Source organism: Chlamydotis macqueenii, chromosome 1, assembly GCF_036417535.1.
Source record: "Chlamydotis macqueenii isolate bChlMac1 chromosome 1, bChlMac1.mat, whole genome shotgun sequence".
Classification (NCBI taxonomy): Eukaryota; Metazoa; Chordata; class Aves; order Otidiformes; family Otididae; genus Chlamydotis; species Chlamydotis macqueenii.
In genome coordinates, this window is record NC_141556.1 from 172,128,939 (window position 1) to 172,145,968 (window position 17,030).

Below are 17,030 nucleotides of genomic sequence, written 5' to 3' on the forward strand. Positions count from 1 at the left end.
TGCGTAAACAATAACTGAGAAAAAGAGAAATTAATTCTCTAAACTAGTTATTTGGATTTTTATTTAGGAGATAGGAGATGTGTGTTAAGATCGCATCTAGCACAAAAGAGAAATGAACCACTTCTCTGATAACTCTAGTTAAGGATCTCATGCATTAGCTATCAGAGCGCAAGAGGAAACAGGGATACCTTCTCACAGCAACTAAGGGAATGTAGCTCATCATAACTTTCCCAGCTACAACTATTCAGTGAACTTGATCTGAATTTCTAAGTATTTAAGGATAAACACAAGTGTTTTTTTCAGGTATAGTTGTCAATATGATTTTTGGCTAGTTTAAATTTAAAGCAAAGTGACAAAGGGACTAATCTGCAAAGACATTATATTCTGGAAAACTTTGATTCCAACTATACTAGAAAATTATGCAGTGCTCAAGAAAGTGATCATTTATTGTTAAGAAACCACTAAAGTGGTTGAATAGATGGCTTTGTGCAAAATTTCAGAGACTGAAGTGCATGCTGTGAACTTAAAAAGCTCTTCATTTAGGATCTCATATGTCTAGAATTAAAGACCAGGTAGTGGACTCCAAAAAGAAGATTATTCACATTTGTAATAGATTCTCTTTCCTTAAGCAGTCCTGGAGAGCAGAAAACCTATCTGTGTTTCTTTAATAGCTCTAAACATAGAAGTTGGTGTTACAGAGACTTTGCTTTAAAGCTTAGGGAGCCAAAGGCATCACACACATTTTCTGCATGACAGTTTTCCTTGAGTCAGAACAGCAGCAGGTAAACCATACACAGACTTTTATGGCTTTTTAAATCTTCTTAATTTTAAAAGATAAAGAAAATCTATGAAGATTTTCCAACACCATTATGAAAGATTAAATCAGTTTTATCTGCCAAAGCCTTTGGGAACAAAAGAGTATATGAGGCATTCTCATAGAGCCGCTTCTAGCAAGTGACTCAGAAAGTGTCTTCCAAGCACATCTGCAATCCTGGCTTACTGATCATCAGATTCACCATTCAAAGGTGATTTAGCAGAAAACTAATAACGTGGGGAAAAAGAAGGATCTAAGCTGAAACTCAGAAAAGTTCCCAAACTACTGACACAAAAGGAAGGAACTGAAGTTTTAGGAAATGCTGCTATAGAACTCTCAACACTCTCCTGAAACAGACATACAATAGGGTTATGGATTTTTTTGCCCTAACCTTTTTTCTTCTTGAATTTTATGGAATATAAAAAGAAATCTTACAAGGAAACAATCTGAAGAGGCTTAAAACGTGAAAGATCAAATTAAGCCACGCCAAAGTTAAGTACTACATTAAATCTTTATGATTTTTGTCAGCAGTATGTAACTCAGTGCACAACAGGTCTCATCTAATTGACAATCGTATCAATAACACTTACTTGAAAACAAATATAAAGGACAGAAGAAATAGTATGTGACCCATAAATCTTTGTTGCAAACATGAACAATCTTTGTTGCAAACATGAACATTCGTTTTAAATATAATTTAAATATATTTTTAAATATTTAAATTTAAATATATTTTTAAATAAACATCAATGCAAAACAAAACATCATTTGCCTTTAATTCTCATTGATAAGTTTTGATATTAAATATTCTTTGTCATGGAGAAGTTGGATGTTAAGAGGACAACTAAACAAACTAATACTTGTAGTAAAAAACAGCTATACATGACAAAACCTGCACTTCCAGCTCCTGAATGCTAGAAATGTACAGTGTGAAGCTATGGTACCTACTTGCCCAGTCTTTGTACTCTTCTTTATGTGTCCATCAGTGATGGTGGAGTTCCTTGCATGGTCAAAGTCTACCACTAACACAAATTATGCAGTTAATTTTCCTGCATTTGAGCAAATTGTAGGCCCAGCCAAAGTGCCAGGAATGAGTCTAATTCTCGGAGAACCACCATCGTAATTGTGGTGTCTCCTCTGCCAGGCTGGAAACAGAATTCCGCACCAAAAAATTGCATTACTCTGACCTGATATTGTGAAGGATGTGGTATCTCTATCCATAGAGGAAAGAAAAACTTAGCTGGACAAGCTCTTAAACAATCGGATTTGCTCTGAGCATGGTGTTAGACCCTGCTGACCCTCAGATGTTCCTAAATCATCCCACTGTTCCATGAGTCCAATCTCAGGTTGTTTTCTTTTTATACTATCTATACATATTTTGAGCAGCAGATGTTTTGCTGTGGTCACAGTTTAAAACTACTATAAATAAATCCACATTCCCTATATTTCACAGTGAATTGTAGCCTTTATGCTCATAATGAGCTATTGAAATGTCACTATCATTTCTTAAAGACAACACATAATACAAATTTATTATTTAAAAATGACTGTGATCAAGAGGTACACTATTCAGCCTTCACATAATTTTTATCTATAGATCAAATGGTATCAAAGCAAATGGATGAAATGTAACTGGAATGAGTTCCTGTATTTGTGAAACAGTGATGCTGAGAAACCTTGGCCTTCTTAGGGTCCTGACAGACGTGTTTTTGTTACAATTACATACAGTCTTTTTTAGGGTATTAAAAACTTATTTCCTATTATATAAATGTAAACAATGTAACTAGTCTGTTTTTACAGCTGTTTGGTTTTATACAATTAAAATTAATCTTTCTGAAATACAATGAAAAAAGTCTTAAAATGACCTACAAAAATATGTATATGCTCATTAATATGCATCAACCACATTAACAAGTCCTAGTCTTCATTCTATTCCCGTATACTTAAGTTCTTAAAACTCTATGTTAATCAAACTGGCTGGAGTTTAAGAGAAAACATAATGCATGTATCTTCATTTACTTTATCTTGAACAAGTAAATGCAGAAGGCACTTTTTTTACCTTTGCTTTAGTCGTCTTTTGGCTGTTGTAGGAACATTAGCACCATATCCATATGAGAAGAGAACCCTTTCAGCTTCAACTTCATTTTCAACTGCAAAAAATCGCAGAAAGGTACTGTTGAACATGATGACAGTGCAAGAACTTACAAGTTTAAGCAATTCTATTTACAATTATACACACGCACAAATATTTTTCTAGAAGCTAGATTTTCAGGTGATGTAGCCTTCTGGACTTGACTGGAACAGTTTTGTTCACAGTTAGCATTAATACATTGCATACATTAATTTCTTACAACACTGGCAGGCTTTTCACTTTTTATTTTTCTGATTAACATAAGATTTATGCAATTTGAAAGTAAAGGAAAAGAGTTCAGTATCCTTGAATATTCATATTATTGGTATAGTTACAAAATACACACTAGTAGTCTAAGCACATGGTTCAGTTGCTTAGATTTTTTTCCTAAAGAATTCATTTTCTGTGCATAAATGAGGAAGTAGAGGAAGATAAAATTAGAGAGTGCTTAAGCCAACTGGACATAAACAAGTCCATGAGACCAGAAGGGATACATGTGAGGTTGCTGAGGGAGCTGATGTCACTGTGAGGCTGCTCACTATCACTTTTGAAAGACTGTGGTGATCAGAAATTTCTGATAACCTGAGGAAAACAAATGCTATACTAATCTTCAGAGAAGGGCAAGAAGGAGATTCTTATATTTATGCAAAGTAAAAATATTCAGAATAATCTCTGCTTCCATAGATGACTGATTTCTGAAAACATATTTCTGTGGATCTAAAACACATTGGAATTGCTTTGAAAATAATCCCAACAGCAGCAAGATTAAAAGGTGTACAGATTTTAATATTTCACCTCGTGTAATTCAGGTTTCCTCTCTCCTGTAAGACAAAGTTGGCCGGGGGAGGCGGGGGGGGAGGCAGGGGCAGAGAGGGGGACAGAGAGGAGGGGTAAGGGCAGACAAAGAGAAAGGGGGAGTGGCAGGGGTGTGAGAGAGGGAAGGAGCACAAATGAATACCAGCCTAGGCACCTCACAAGAGCTTTGATGAATCAAGTAGTTGGGAACAGCAGAAACAAATTTAGGAAATGACATGACAGTCCTATCTGACTCATCTTTCCTAGTGCTCAAGTGCCTCAAAATCATAAATACCTTCTCCTCTCAACAACCTGCACAATTCTATAGCTTCTTTCCTCGCTTGTCTAATACCCTCTTAATGCTATGTTAAACAAGGATTCTTAAAACACATTTAGAAAGAGAAAAGCCTCTAGTAGAGCACTTGGGGTAAGTTACATATTTAGTTACTCAAAAAACAATACAGAAATTCCAGTAAGTACAACAGAAAAAGTTTACTGATGTGGCAGTACAAAGGCACTAAACTTCAGATTTTCAAGGTTATCTTAGTTATAACAGGGAAGTCTCCAGTGCCTTAAATACCTCTGGTTGAGAAAAAACATAAAAATAAAAATAATTTAACCTTCCTTTGTCATAGTCCTTCTTTTTGTTTACAAATTCAGTGCTGTATGTCTCAGAAAAATGTCAGTAAGATCCTGCCCTATACATGCATATCTGTCTATAGTAAATGTCAGATTGTGAGATAAATACAAACAAAAATTTAGAACTGTTGCAGATATGAAGTCAAAGTAATGTTCTGTATCAGTCCGTGCTTCTCTTATCTTCTTTTATGTCTTTCCAAGCTCTTCACCTGACTTTGTGGTGTAAAATATACATTTTACAAGTTAGAGGACACTGATTAATGCATTTTTTTTACACTACTTAGCAAAAAAGTGCCATTGTGAGGATACAGATAGGTTCAACCTTAAAAAAATACTAACCAATGAATGAAGAAAAATCAACAACTCGTCTACAACAGAAATACCCCAAAGTGAAGATTTTACCCTCAGAAGGAAGAATAGACAAATGCTGAGAAAGTTTACTGATGTTATTCATGTGGAAACCACTCAGATGCTTTAAGGAGTGGCTACATAAATTCTTGATAGTTTCCTGAATAGGCTGTTTCATGTTATTTCAATATTAATAAAGTGAGGCATAATGATGAGAGAATAACAGTCACAATTCAGTGATCTCTTCCACATGCACATTCTCCAAAGGTAAAAATAAAAAGCTTATATGATTACATGACAAAAGCCACATCACATGTGCAAATACAAAGTTTATTAAAAAGTCCATAGAACTGCACCTCCACCAGCATCCCTAAATACCGTAAAACAGCAGAGGCTTCATTATTCAAGAAGAAAAAAAACATTACATGGTATTGAAATATAAAGAAGTGACCAAAAATCTGAAGAGTAAAATCTTATTCTCACTAAAGTCCATAGAAAATTCCAATTGTCTTCCACACAATGCTTCAGCCTAAATTATATTCTCTGAAAGATAGACTGGAATATTTCCAGAACTCATTAAATCTGAAAAATAATTATATTTCCTTTCTTTTAACTATTTTCCTACCTTTAGGTATTTATGACACGTAAATACCAGGATGTAATTTGAGACACAGGAGGAAATATGTCTGTGTTCTCCTTCAATGTGTTTTTAAAAAAGAAATAATTCTATTTCTCCTGATTTTCCTCAGAACTTCTCTCTGGCACTGGAATTTGGTCTTAATTAGTATTAATCTTAACTTTCAATATCAAATACACTATAACACGAGTAAGAAAAAACGTTAGTTACTAAATAGAAAGTATATTGAAATAATATTGAACTATAACTCCCTTCTTTTCTCCAACAAAATCAGAAAAAGGCGTCATATTTTAACAGAGGAGCCCATTTGGAAACTTTCATTTCCTTAAGTCATATTCTCTAGCATAGAATATAAATTGTAATTAAAATATATACTTAAGAAGAAGTTAAGAATGATTTAGTTCTGTAAAAAACTTTAATGCCCTCCCAAGATGCATAAGAAAATGTAAACCACTGTAAACAAAAAATTAGCATTCTGAACTCTAACTTCTCCTTGGCAAAAATGAAGGTAAGGAACTGGAAAGCTTTTAGTAGTCATGCCATTCTAACAAGTACAAGTTGCAGTGTATGAAATTGATAAAGTATGTACAGTCTAATTACTAAAGATACCCAGACAGTACTGCATCCCAGTAATACATACTTTGCTCTACACTATTTTTTAAATATATAAAGCTTGTGCAATCACCTTCTACCTGGAAAATATTTATAAAGTGTGATTATTTTTTGGAGGAGTAAAGAAAGAGAAAAGGACAAGAAGATACATGATTTAGTTTGGAATCTTAAAATGTCCTACTCTGTTTATACATATGCTAAAAGATCAGAGTCTTAGTTTCAAATTAGAAATCACTCACTTTGTGGATTCATTTAGACTGAGAATCAAATCAATAGAGATTTCACAGAAATTTTGCTGTGTTTGAGAACAGATATTGTTATTTTTGCCAACCAGAGACAAAAATTTTCAAGACTAATCAGGCCTGAATTTAATACAGAGTTTAGTACTTGGAACAGACTGATCTGCCACAAGCAGCTACTTAACATCTAATTATTATTAATTCAACACAAGGAAGAGCTTTTTTCCCCGCAATTCATTAAAAAATTTACCTTAATCACTGTACTGTATTATGAAACCTACAACTGTTTGTCGGTAAAGAGGTTTTCCTGGTATTCAAAATATACTTAAATAATAGGAGAATCCTAAATAACATATCTAATTATAATTGATGATTAGAATAAGCAAAAAAGTGGGGAAAAAACTACTGAGATTATTTTTAATATCCATACGTCTAAGTTAATGTTTATTTGATACGTATTTACAAATACATTTAGAAACCAATAATTAGTATGTTCTATCAGAATAATTACTGCATCTTAATTGTCAGGCATAAGGAGGGAGAATGACAAGCACTGTAATACTTTCCAAGTGCCATGAGAAACACGATGTCTTGTCATAATGCCAGAAACACCCATAGATACAATATATTTTGTGACAGAACTTACTTTCTGCTGTCTGCAATATTATCTCATCAAGTTCTTTTTCAAGTTTTTCGTAAGTATCTAGCCTTGCTTGAAACTCAGAATTCTGTGTCTGAAGTTCAATAATGCGTGTTTCACTAGAAGACTGAAGACTATAAAATTCCTTGGTAAGCACCTGTGAGAATGAACCGTGGAAAGCTCAGGGATTCAGCATTGCAGCTATTTATGAAAGACACAAAATACAATCCATGTAAAATGCTTAGCAATATGACACTTAATATTTGATGTAACTTTTGCACAGGAAAGATTAAAATACTTTAAAAAGCATTTATTTTTTCAATGGTATTAATTTGCACAGATTACATTCTCAAGTCATATCACTTATGCCTGTCTCCAAAGGCCTTAGTAATTCTAAGAATCTCCTCTGAAAAAGCTACAAGAATTTTAAAGGAGAGTTAAGAAAAACAAGGCAACAGCAAAATAAATTAATACACAGCAGTCAAACCAGTGTAAATGCATTTATTTTCATTGCTTTAACTGGATTAAGATTTCAGTTATCAATTTAAAAAAAAAGGTTCCTTTACAGAATGGTAAATGTATGAAAATAAAAATTTGGTATTTAAGATAAACCAGATTCTTATTATTTACTTATTACTGCAACATAATATGCCATTAACATTCAGGACTAAAGTAAATACTTAATCCAGTAAGCTTAAAAAAAGCACATACTCAAAAGTAAATGTAATGAAAGTCCATAGAAGAGCTAAAGCTTGATATAGTGCTTGAAAACAGAACACAACATTGACACCATAAATATAAAACCAACTGGATACAAAAAATCCTTGGCAAGTAAAGTAGTAATCCACATGCTTCACAGAAAAAAATCCCACCAAAATATGTAAAGTAATAACCAAGTAGTACTGTAGCTAAGTTTAATACTAACTTCCCAAATAAAACTCCCAAACATTCAAGATGACAAATGAACACAGATTTTGAGATACAGAAATATATGCATAGCGTATACAGCAGTAATATCAGATTCACTGTCAAAAGCATTAAGGAATGCACAATGCTTAGAGAAACAAGTCACTCAAATATAAAAAGATCGGTCTAATGTCACAGAAGAATAAATGTATAGGTTAAAATCTCGCAACACATAAACCATCTGTTTCCTAGTTCTAGCATGCATAAGAAGAGAAACTACTCTATGCTGAAATCCAAATAAAAACAAGAGTTGCTTCACAAAGCAGCTGTAGCTGAGCCACAAGATATTAGTGACTACATTAGTAAGATCAACATCCCAATAGAAGGGTAAGAAAAAATTCTTAGTGCATTGACACTATATTTAAGAAAGGAAATTAAAAAATTAAGAATTGAGTCAAAAGGAAAGGCTCCAGACATCAAATATTTAAATTCTGCAAGAACATTTCTTAATGCAAGAGCACTGATTTCAAAGCATCTCTCTAAAGGGAAAAGAAAGTGCCAAAAGTCTTAGCAGAACTGAATGCCAAATATTCAAGATGTTATTCAGATCAAATAAATATCCACAAAAAAATGGAAATACAACTCAAATTTAACTATCTTCTCAAAGTTTGGGCATGTCTGTGCAATTAAAAATCTGTTTAGCAACCTCAAAGTCAAGCAAAACTGGCACTCCCAAGTGCTTGTGACCACAACTAACCTCATCAGCCAGGATCTGAATGTCCCAATACAGACAAAACAACAAATTACATTTTATCTAAAACTCTCTAATTCTGTTTCCACTCTACAGTTTCTTTTCATAAACACCCTATGCAGGTTCAGCACTAGAAATGCAGGGACTCGAAGAACAACATCCTTCTCCAAAAAGTGAAGGCTGCCATAGCAAGAACTTGGAAATAAGGTTTTTTATTCTGTCCTGTCGAGTCTGTATCCTGATGTTTGTTTTAGACATACATGTCAATCTCATTTAAATCTCACAAACTGGACTCAGTGACATGATTTTGAGATTACCTTTGCACAGGGGAAGAAATTATGTTTTAAAGTACATTTTCTCTGCTGAATATTGGACACCTTTCCAATATTAAAACAGGTGAACAGGTTATGATACAGTTTTGAAAGATAATAAATTCTAAGCTTGTAGAGATAAACAGGTCCAAGTCATTCAAGTCTATGAAAACAGGTGCATTGGGTGCAGCTGCCCAGGCGCTGGCAGTGGGGTGGCTGCAGGGCAGCCTCTGTGAGGAGAGGCCGGGGCTGCCCCGTGCCAGACATGGCTGGTTCCAGCCGGCTCCAACCGACTCACTGCAAGGCATAGCTGAGCCCCGCAGCCAAGGTGGTGGCAACTCAAGGAAAATGCATTTAAGAAAAGACAAAAATGCTGCATGGCAGTGAGAAATGAGGAACTGTGAGAAACAGCCCTGGTGCATACACCAAGGTAAGAGGAGAGATTGTGGTGCTCCAGGTGCCAGAGCAGAGATAGATTCCCTTGCAGCCTACAGACAAGACCATGGTGAAGTAGGTTGTCCTCCTGCAGACCATGAAAGAACATGCCAGAGTAGATATCCACACTGCAGCCCACAGAAGACCCAATGCTGGAGCAGGTGGACATGAATGAAGGAACTACAACCTGTGGAGAGCCCAAGCAGGAGCAGATTTTCTCCTGAAGGAAGTTGCAGCTGATGGACAACCCACACTGGAGCAGGGTAAAAGTGTGAGGAGAAAGGAGTGGCAGAAAGGAGCTGTTATAGGCTGACTCCAACCTCTGTTCACCATCTCTCCCTGTGCTGCTCACAGAGAAGAAGGTAGAGGAGTCAGAAATGAAGGAAGGAAGTTAAACCCAGAAGAGAAAGGGATAAGGAAAGATGATTTCATTTTTGTCTTTGTTTCTCAGCATCCAAATCTATTTTAGTTGGTAATAAGTGAAATTAATTTTCCCCAGGTAAAGTCTGTTTTGCCTGTGATGGTAATTGGTAAGTTATCTCCCTAACTTTACATCAACCCATGAGCTACTTCAGCTTATTTAACCTCCCATCCTCTTAAGGAGTGGGTGTGAGGGTTGGCTGCCAGACATCCACCCAGCCAATCTAAGGTCAACCCACCACAATAGGATTAGCAATATTACGTCTTTTCAATGCTCCATGTTCTCCCTGACTTCTTTAGCTGTAAAGTTGTTCCAGAACTGTGTAACAATAAAAATTATTTTATTATATAACAATGCCATTACAAATCCTAGTTTTTAATGATACTAAATTCACCACAACTGTTCTCGTACAACTGCCTTTTTTTCCATACAATAATCACATACACTGACGTAAGCAGCTTTGTGACACAAGCATATATATACCTCACACGAATGTAGTACTGTCTTCAGCATCTCTCCATGAGAGAATGTTTCGCCTTCTTCTTCTCCCTAAGTCTTGTTTTCCACTGAACTGGTCAAACCTAATAAGCTTTATCATCAGATTCTGCTTGAGAACAATTTGGTGGATATGCTAATTCAGCCATGTATGCTCTGTGCTACCTTTTCCCCCAAGTTTTTCCACTTCAAGTTCTAATTTAAAACAACTACATAACGCCCCATAAAGTGTCTCTTCATATAACATACCTCCAGCTTTCTCTGATATTTCTCACATTCCATTTGGCACTGTGAAAGATTCCTAGCTGTTTCTTGTTGCATGAGTTGGACATGTTCAGTTTCAAAGGACTTTAACTTACTTTGGTGAAGAAGTTCAGCTACTTTGCTTTCTGTGCCAAGCTGCATTTGTCTATACCTAAAAGAAAACAAAAATTAAAAAAGGTTTTGATGAATCACTAATAAACAAATTTAGAATACATGCTAGTTCTGTTCACTACAGGTATAAAGTTTTGAAATTAATACAGTATTTCTAAAAGCTTAATAAGTATTAGTATGGTGATCTATGTAACTATTGTAACCTGTATTTGAAATATCATTAGAAAAATTCATTACTACAATGACAACAAAATCCAGCATGCGGAAAACTCAGTCCATGGCTTTTCTGAACATGTGGTTAAAGCACAGTGACTTTACAGTATACTTTGTTTTTTTAAAATGTTAGATCAATATGAATCTCTTTCTTGGTACACAAAAGTATGCACTGAAGTCTTTTCATGGGAGAGATACTGAGGAGACGTTGTCTCTTGTCTTCACCACCACGTTACATGCAACAGGGAGAAGTGGTATTAGGCATCAGTGATATCAACTGTGCATCCCTTGGGATATCCCTTTGCGATACCACAGATATCAGCTACGCTGCTTTTTCCTGTACCCAAAGATAGGAAGATACATCAGACCACAATGACGTATTAATTTCCACAGTCATTCAGAACCACAGGTCCTTCTCAAAAAGCAGAAATGAAGTATATTTTTGAGACTATCAATATAAGGTAATTATAAGTGACACATAAATAATATGCCACTTAGAAGTGGACTTCATTCATTCTACTCATTATACATAACAGGTAATCTCAAAAAAGAGGGGTAAAAATATTTGCTGATACAATGCCAAATTATCAGACTGTAGAAAATGAGGGTGATAAGAACAGTAGAAAACCTTATGCATCTTAGCATTAAATAACATATGAAATTCAAAGGAGATATATGCAAAGTAAATCACAGGTTGTAAAAATGATCCTAACCATATACACAAAATGATGAACTCCTAGCTGACTATTTTCATTCATGAGTAAGATCTTGGGGTTATACTAGATAAATCCATTAAAACTTTGGCTCAGTTCCAAATAATGGTCAAAACCAACATTTTGGAAATTACTGTGAAAGCAATAGAGAAAATACAGAAATCACCACGTCACTTTACAATTCCATGTTGTTGCCTGCACACTGAATGTCGACTACCATTCTAGTATCCCACAGGGAATATAATAGAACCGGTGAAGCATCAGAAAAGGGTAATAAAGATTCCCTTCGACAACCAGCAACATCATGCACTTACACAGTTGCACTGTGTGGAAGAAATTACTTAAGCAAGCTAGGACTCTACAGCTTGGAAAAGAGATGGTGTAAGAAAAAGGAAGAAATAAGACAGGCCTGTAACATCATGAGTGGCACAGAGAATGAGAATAGGGATCAAATGTATTTTCCAACAGTTGAATGAGAATGCATCTAATAAAGCTAGCAGATGCAGAATGAAAACAAATAGAAGTCGTTCTTCACACATGAAAGCTGTGAAATTCCTTACCATAAGATGCTGTAGATGCTAAAAATTAACACTTACTCAACAGGATACCGAACAAACTCGCAGCAGAGAAATCCTTTGACAACTACTAAATGCAAGATGGCACTTCTCACACAGAACCCTTACAACAAATTGTTAGAATGACAGATAAACTTTTACTCCAACCCAGCATAGCTGTTATGTTAGGTGACATTTGTCAAATAGCACTTGCAACACAATTCCACCCTATTTAGCACCTGATCTTTAGGTGGGACTGAGAGTGTTTAACAAAAACAAGGGGATTACTTCAAATATTTTCCTTGAGGATTTCAGACTTAGGAATGTTTCTAAGGCACAAAGAGGAAGCAATTTTCCCTGGAATTAACTTGAACAGAACAAACAGGTGTCGCTATGATGCCCTTTATAATCACGGTGTAGACATCCATGTATGAGTAAACAGTTCAATGCATGAGTGAGATTGTTCCCACACAGGCTGCATGAGCAGAGATTGGAAGTTCTGCCTACTGAGCTCATGAAAAGGTCACTCTTTTTAAAACAATTTTCTTTTTCAATAGTATGACATTTGTTCTCAGAGTTACTGCACTCAAACTGCTAAATGCCAATTATCTATCTAGTTTTCAACTACTGCTGTCAATTTTCCTTGAGTATTTCATTACTGCTCCCTGACTATATGCTCCTATTTTAATTTTACCACACAAAAAATAGTTTCAGCACTCTTACGTTCTCTACACTTTGTACATGTCTGGCTGCAGACATGACACTAAATCTGTTCTGCTATACATATTTTTTACAATTCTGGGAAGACTGTTTTGTTCCAAAATGAATAAGTCTTCAAAGAGACATGTCATCCAGCCAACTGACGTGCAATGCAACACACAAATAAAATTAATCTACAAGTCACATTTATTGGCTTTCAACAACAAATTAGTCTCAACTTCATTACGTCTCTGTGCCATTAGGATGGCCAGTCAATAATGCCTAAAGTTTGCTAAAGCAGAGTGACACAGTCGTAATCAAAAAGGTTACTTCTACAGTGAAACAGAAGAGAAGGACTTAAGCTCTGACTTGTAAGGATGGTTTTAAGATTTTTCAATCAGAGGAGTCTGTTTTTGCAAATGTTGGATAATGACATCATAACTTTTCAAAACTACACATTGAAAGACTCACGGTATAGACTTCAGTCTGTATACTGAAGACAGTATCGCAGCCAACTGGTTTTTTTTAATGGAGGAACTACAAAACACATCCAGCACTGCCTAATCTAATACTGATATTCAAACATTTCTATGATATATGTGTGTAAAGTGAGATTCACTTAACATTTCCAACTTCTTCTATGTATCCCATAAGTACTGAGACAGTAACTCTACTCTGTTTTTACCTAACAGAAACAGACTCTCTTTTTTACCATTGTGTATCCGATAAAAACTGAGATGTACAGCAGTACTCCTCAAAAGAGTAACTGAACAGTGAAGTGTATTAGAAGACAATAAATTTTTAAAATTAAGCATTCAAGAAACAGCAAATCCTAGTATTCAGTTTGTTAACAGGGAAGAATGCCAAGCAAGTAAATACAAATAATGCATCTTCCAAAGGAAGTCCTACCAAAATTATACAGAACACCAACCCTTTCTTATTCTACAAACTTGATTATACCAACCTAAAGCTCTTTAGGATATATTTTAGACATTATTTTCAAGTTTAAAAATGGAAAAAAACCCCTGCAAATTGTGAAATCATCCTGACTCCAAAGACAGGTCAGTTCCAGATCTAAGATCTTTAGAGTAATTACAATATACTCTCCTATTTGTAGAAATGTTTGTGCTTGGTTCAGTGCCAAATTTGCAGAGAAACCTAAATGCTACAGAAATTTCCTCCTTAACCTGTCCTGTTGCAAGCCTCCCACTTCGAGCCCCAACATGTCCTCTAATGTTCCTGTCCTCCTCCCTTTCAGTCCCAGTGCCAGCCCAGATTTCTCCTGATTTCTAATTCTATTGTCATTCTTTCTACTTGGGGCATTTGTTTTTCTCCTCACCTGTGTTCCTAGCCTATCCAAATTCCACCTCTGTCTTAAAGCCCTACTCTCCATCTGCTGGTTTTCTTTCTCTCAGTTCCTGTATCACCCTCATAGTTCGGCATCCTTCACTGAATCCTATCCATACTTCTTTCAATACGAAGTTCAAATCCCAGTTTAACTTCCTCACCTTTTGCAACTGAGTCCGGCTCTTAAGCCTTCCTCACTTCCAAAGAGCCCAAAGCCAAGTGTAAAAGTATAGAACAGAATTTTCCTTACTCTTCATTTTGCCACCCGGAGTCACAGAAGGAGTAACAGCAGTCTAGATATGCCTAAATTAAATTCAGTCATGTTACAGACTGCACATACGCTGTCCATACATGTAGCAAACTGTGAGATTCCAGTTCAAACACGGGCACTCAAAGGATCTTGTTTTCACTGGTTCTTTTTTTGATCCTTGGTATTAAAAACTGGTTGGCTTGTTTCTGAGCAATCAAAAATTTCCCACGAATTGAGTTCACATGCTGCCCACTAACTGAAAATGTAGGAACTCTGATCCTTAGTTTCAAATGCTTTCATTGTTCAACTTCTGAAGCACTGAACGTAAGCCTGATGCGTCATGTATCTGACTGGTTTCACAAACAGAAAGTCTGTTTTAATGTTTACTACAAAATGAGTAAGAAAACTGTCATTCTTCATTTCAATAAATGTATTTTATGGAGATTGTTACAGTAACTTTATAGACATTTTCAGTCTTTTGTACCATTTATTGCTTCATTAATGTCTATCAAATATGTTAAATTATATCTAAACTGGACTAAAATAACAATGCACTTAGTAACAAGAAATTTAATACCTCCAACAAAGTAAAAAAAAAAAAGCTCTGAGTATAATAATTAAACAGAAGATGAAACATGCTATCTACTAATTGTTTAAACAATGAAAAATTTGTTTGCTGAAATAGTCTTCACTTAAAATTTGTTTTCCCCCAAATAACATGCTCAGAATTTTTTCAGAACAGTATGCTTGTTTTGAATTGTTATTAAAAAAATATAGAAACATAGCTTAAACGCTAAAGGGTAAACATGATTTAACATGCATGTTCTTGCCAGATGTTACATTTGCTTCGTATCAAGTAATTAAACATACAGTACTTTTGCATGTGGTTTAATAAAATCTATTTGAGAGAGAAAGCTGAGAAGCTTTGTTTAAAGCTGCTTGCTTCAAAGCAGATTTCTGTGTTTTGCAGCATTCTAAGCATTTGTTATGTATTGGCCTCTGATCCTCATTCTGTTGAAACAACTTCCTTGGAGGCAACCCTTCCACATACTATTTTGCAGTTCCTAGGAAGTGCTAGTTCCAAACATTCTGATTCAGCAATATAAACAGCTGGTTTTACACTACCTGTCGTTTCAGGACACCTAAACCCCAAATTACCTATGCAATAAGTGGAGTTCTTTGGTATGTAGAACCCATGTATTCTTTCTACCCTAACTAGACTAACGCCCAGTGTACACTACATTGGACGCTTTTCCTTGCAGTGTTCGATGAGAACATGCATACTTCCCATGTATTCTTGTGCCTTACCCCAGAGGAAGAAACAGGTTTGCTGCTGCACAGATCTTCTCACTAACCTGTAACATGACTGGTAAAGAGCAAAGTTAAAGGTGGGGTTGTAGAATATACATATTAAAGGCACATCCTCATGAATTACTAAAAAGGTAGCTGCTTACCTTTGTGTTTATTCCACTAGGACAGCTACAGTGATCTAATTACCACAATGAGTGTTTAATCTCCTTTAAGAATTGGAAGAATGAACATTACGAAAGATGAGTCTGCTTTGGACATATCTGCTAAATCATGCTGACTGGCAGGGACTGTAATCCATCTTTGTTTCCTTGTCTCTGGACTACGCAATTGTGCTTGCTTTTATTTGACTCTGACTCCATGAAACTTAAGATTAGCTCCTGCACAGAGACACAGCTTCAACAGTAACGGTAAAGACTGCTTCAGCCTAGCCTAGCCTAGCCCGTGCTTGGGAGTTATATTTCAGTCATGAGAATTTCATAATAAACCTTCACTAGGGAGTTTTCTCTCAATCCTGGAGCTCTGATGGCCGTTGAATCCAGTCTTCCGCTTCCTGAAAGTGTGCACTTACTTTTGGACTACTGTAAGGAAAGATCAGCAACACCCATCATGCTTTTTTTTTAAAAAAATGAAACAGGATGTGGTTGCTACTCTGTGTTAATTCAGTGCTGCTGATGCACGCTTAGCTTGCTCAGTCACTTGGCTAGACTGTTATTACTTAAGTAATCAGCATCTTGATAACTCTTTTGTTATTTGACTCAATGAAATAAAAAAAAATCTATTCAAATAACCTAATTGAATTTAGAGATATTAATAACAGTATCCTCAACAAAAATAAAGGATCTGAAGAAACCAAGAAGCATAAAAAGGAATAGGATACAACTCCACCATTTCCTCCTCAAAAACTGTTTTTTAGATACATAACAAGAGAATAGAGTTACCTCGGTAATTTTTAGTAGTCTAATGGTAGTTGCTTTTCTCTTTGCCTATACGTCTTGACTAAGATATATATCTTTGTGTTTTCCTTTATGTTTCTGTGGATGATGAATTCCCAAATCTATGAAAAACTGTACAAACATGAAACATAGAAATTATGAGTATACATGCTTGGTCAGTGAATACCGACCAGATCAGGCATTTCAGGAGATGTAAGCACAGAGATATCTAGTTTATGAGTCCAAAAATGGAAATTAAGCTTACAAGATTTCTTGAATAAAACTTCCAAATAACCCCAAAGAAAGATAAAAGATTCCTCTTTTTTAAACAGGAAGGCTACTAAATGCGTTTTCTGAAGCCTAGTGAAGACATATCAAAGGAAATAGCTTTACAGAATTCTCCTAAGTACAGGACAACAATCTAAAAGGGAAAAATAGCCAAGCTGAAGGATGCAGACACCA

The 17,030-nt window shown here is 35.5% G+C and overlaps 1 protein-coding gene across 1 annotated transcript in view; it reads right to left on the minus strand.

Moving 5' to 3' along the window:
• PIBF1 (progesterone immunomodulatory binding factor 1) overlaps positions 1-17,030 on the minus strand; it is a 121,326-nt gene that overhangs the window by 39,370 nt on the left and 64,926 nt on the right. Inside the window, exons 10-12 of the mRNA XM_086741603.1 lie at positions 10,424-10,589; positions 6,862-7,012; positions 2,874-2,964 (exon numbers count right to left, since the gene is read on the minus strand). Of these exons, the coding sequence (XP_086597729.1) occupies positions 2,874-2,964; positions 6,862-7,012; positions 10,424-10,589 (408 nt within the window). The remainder of the gene's footprint in view (positions 1-2,873; positions 2,965-6,861; positions 7,013-10,423; positions 10,590-17,030) is intronic.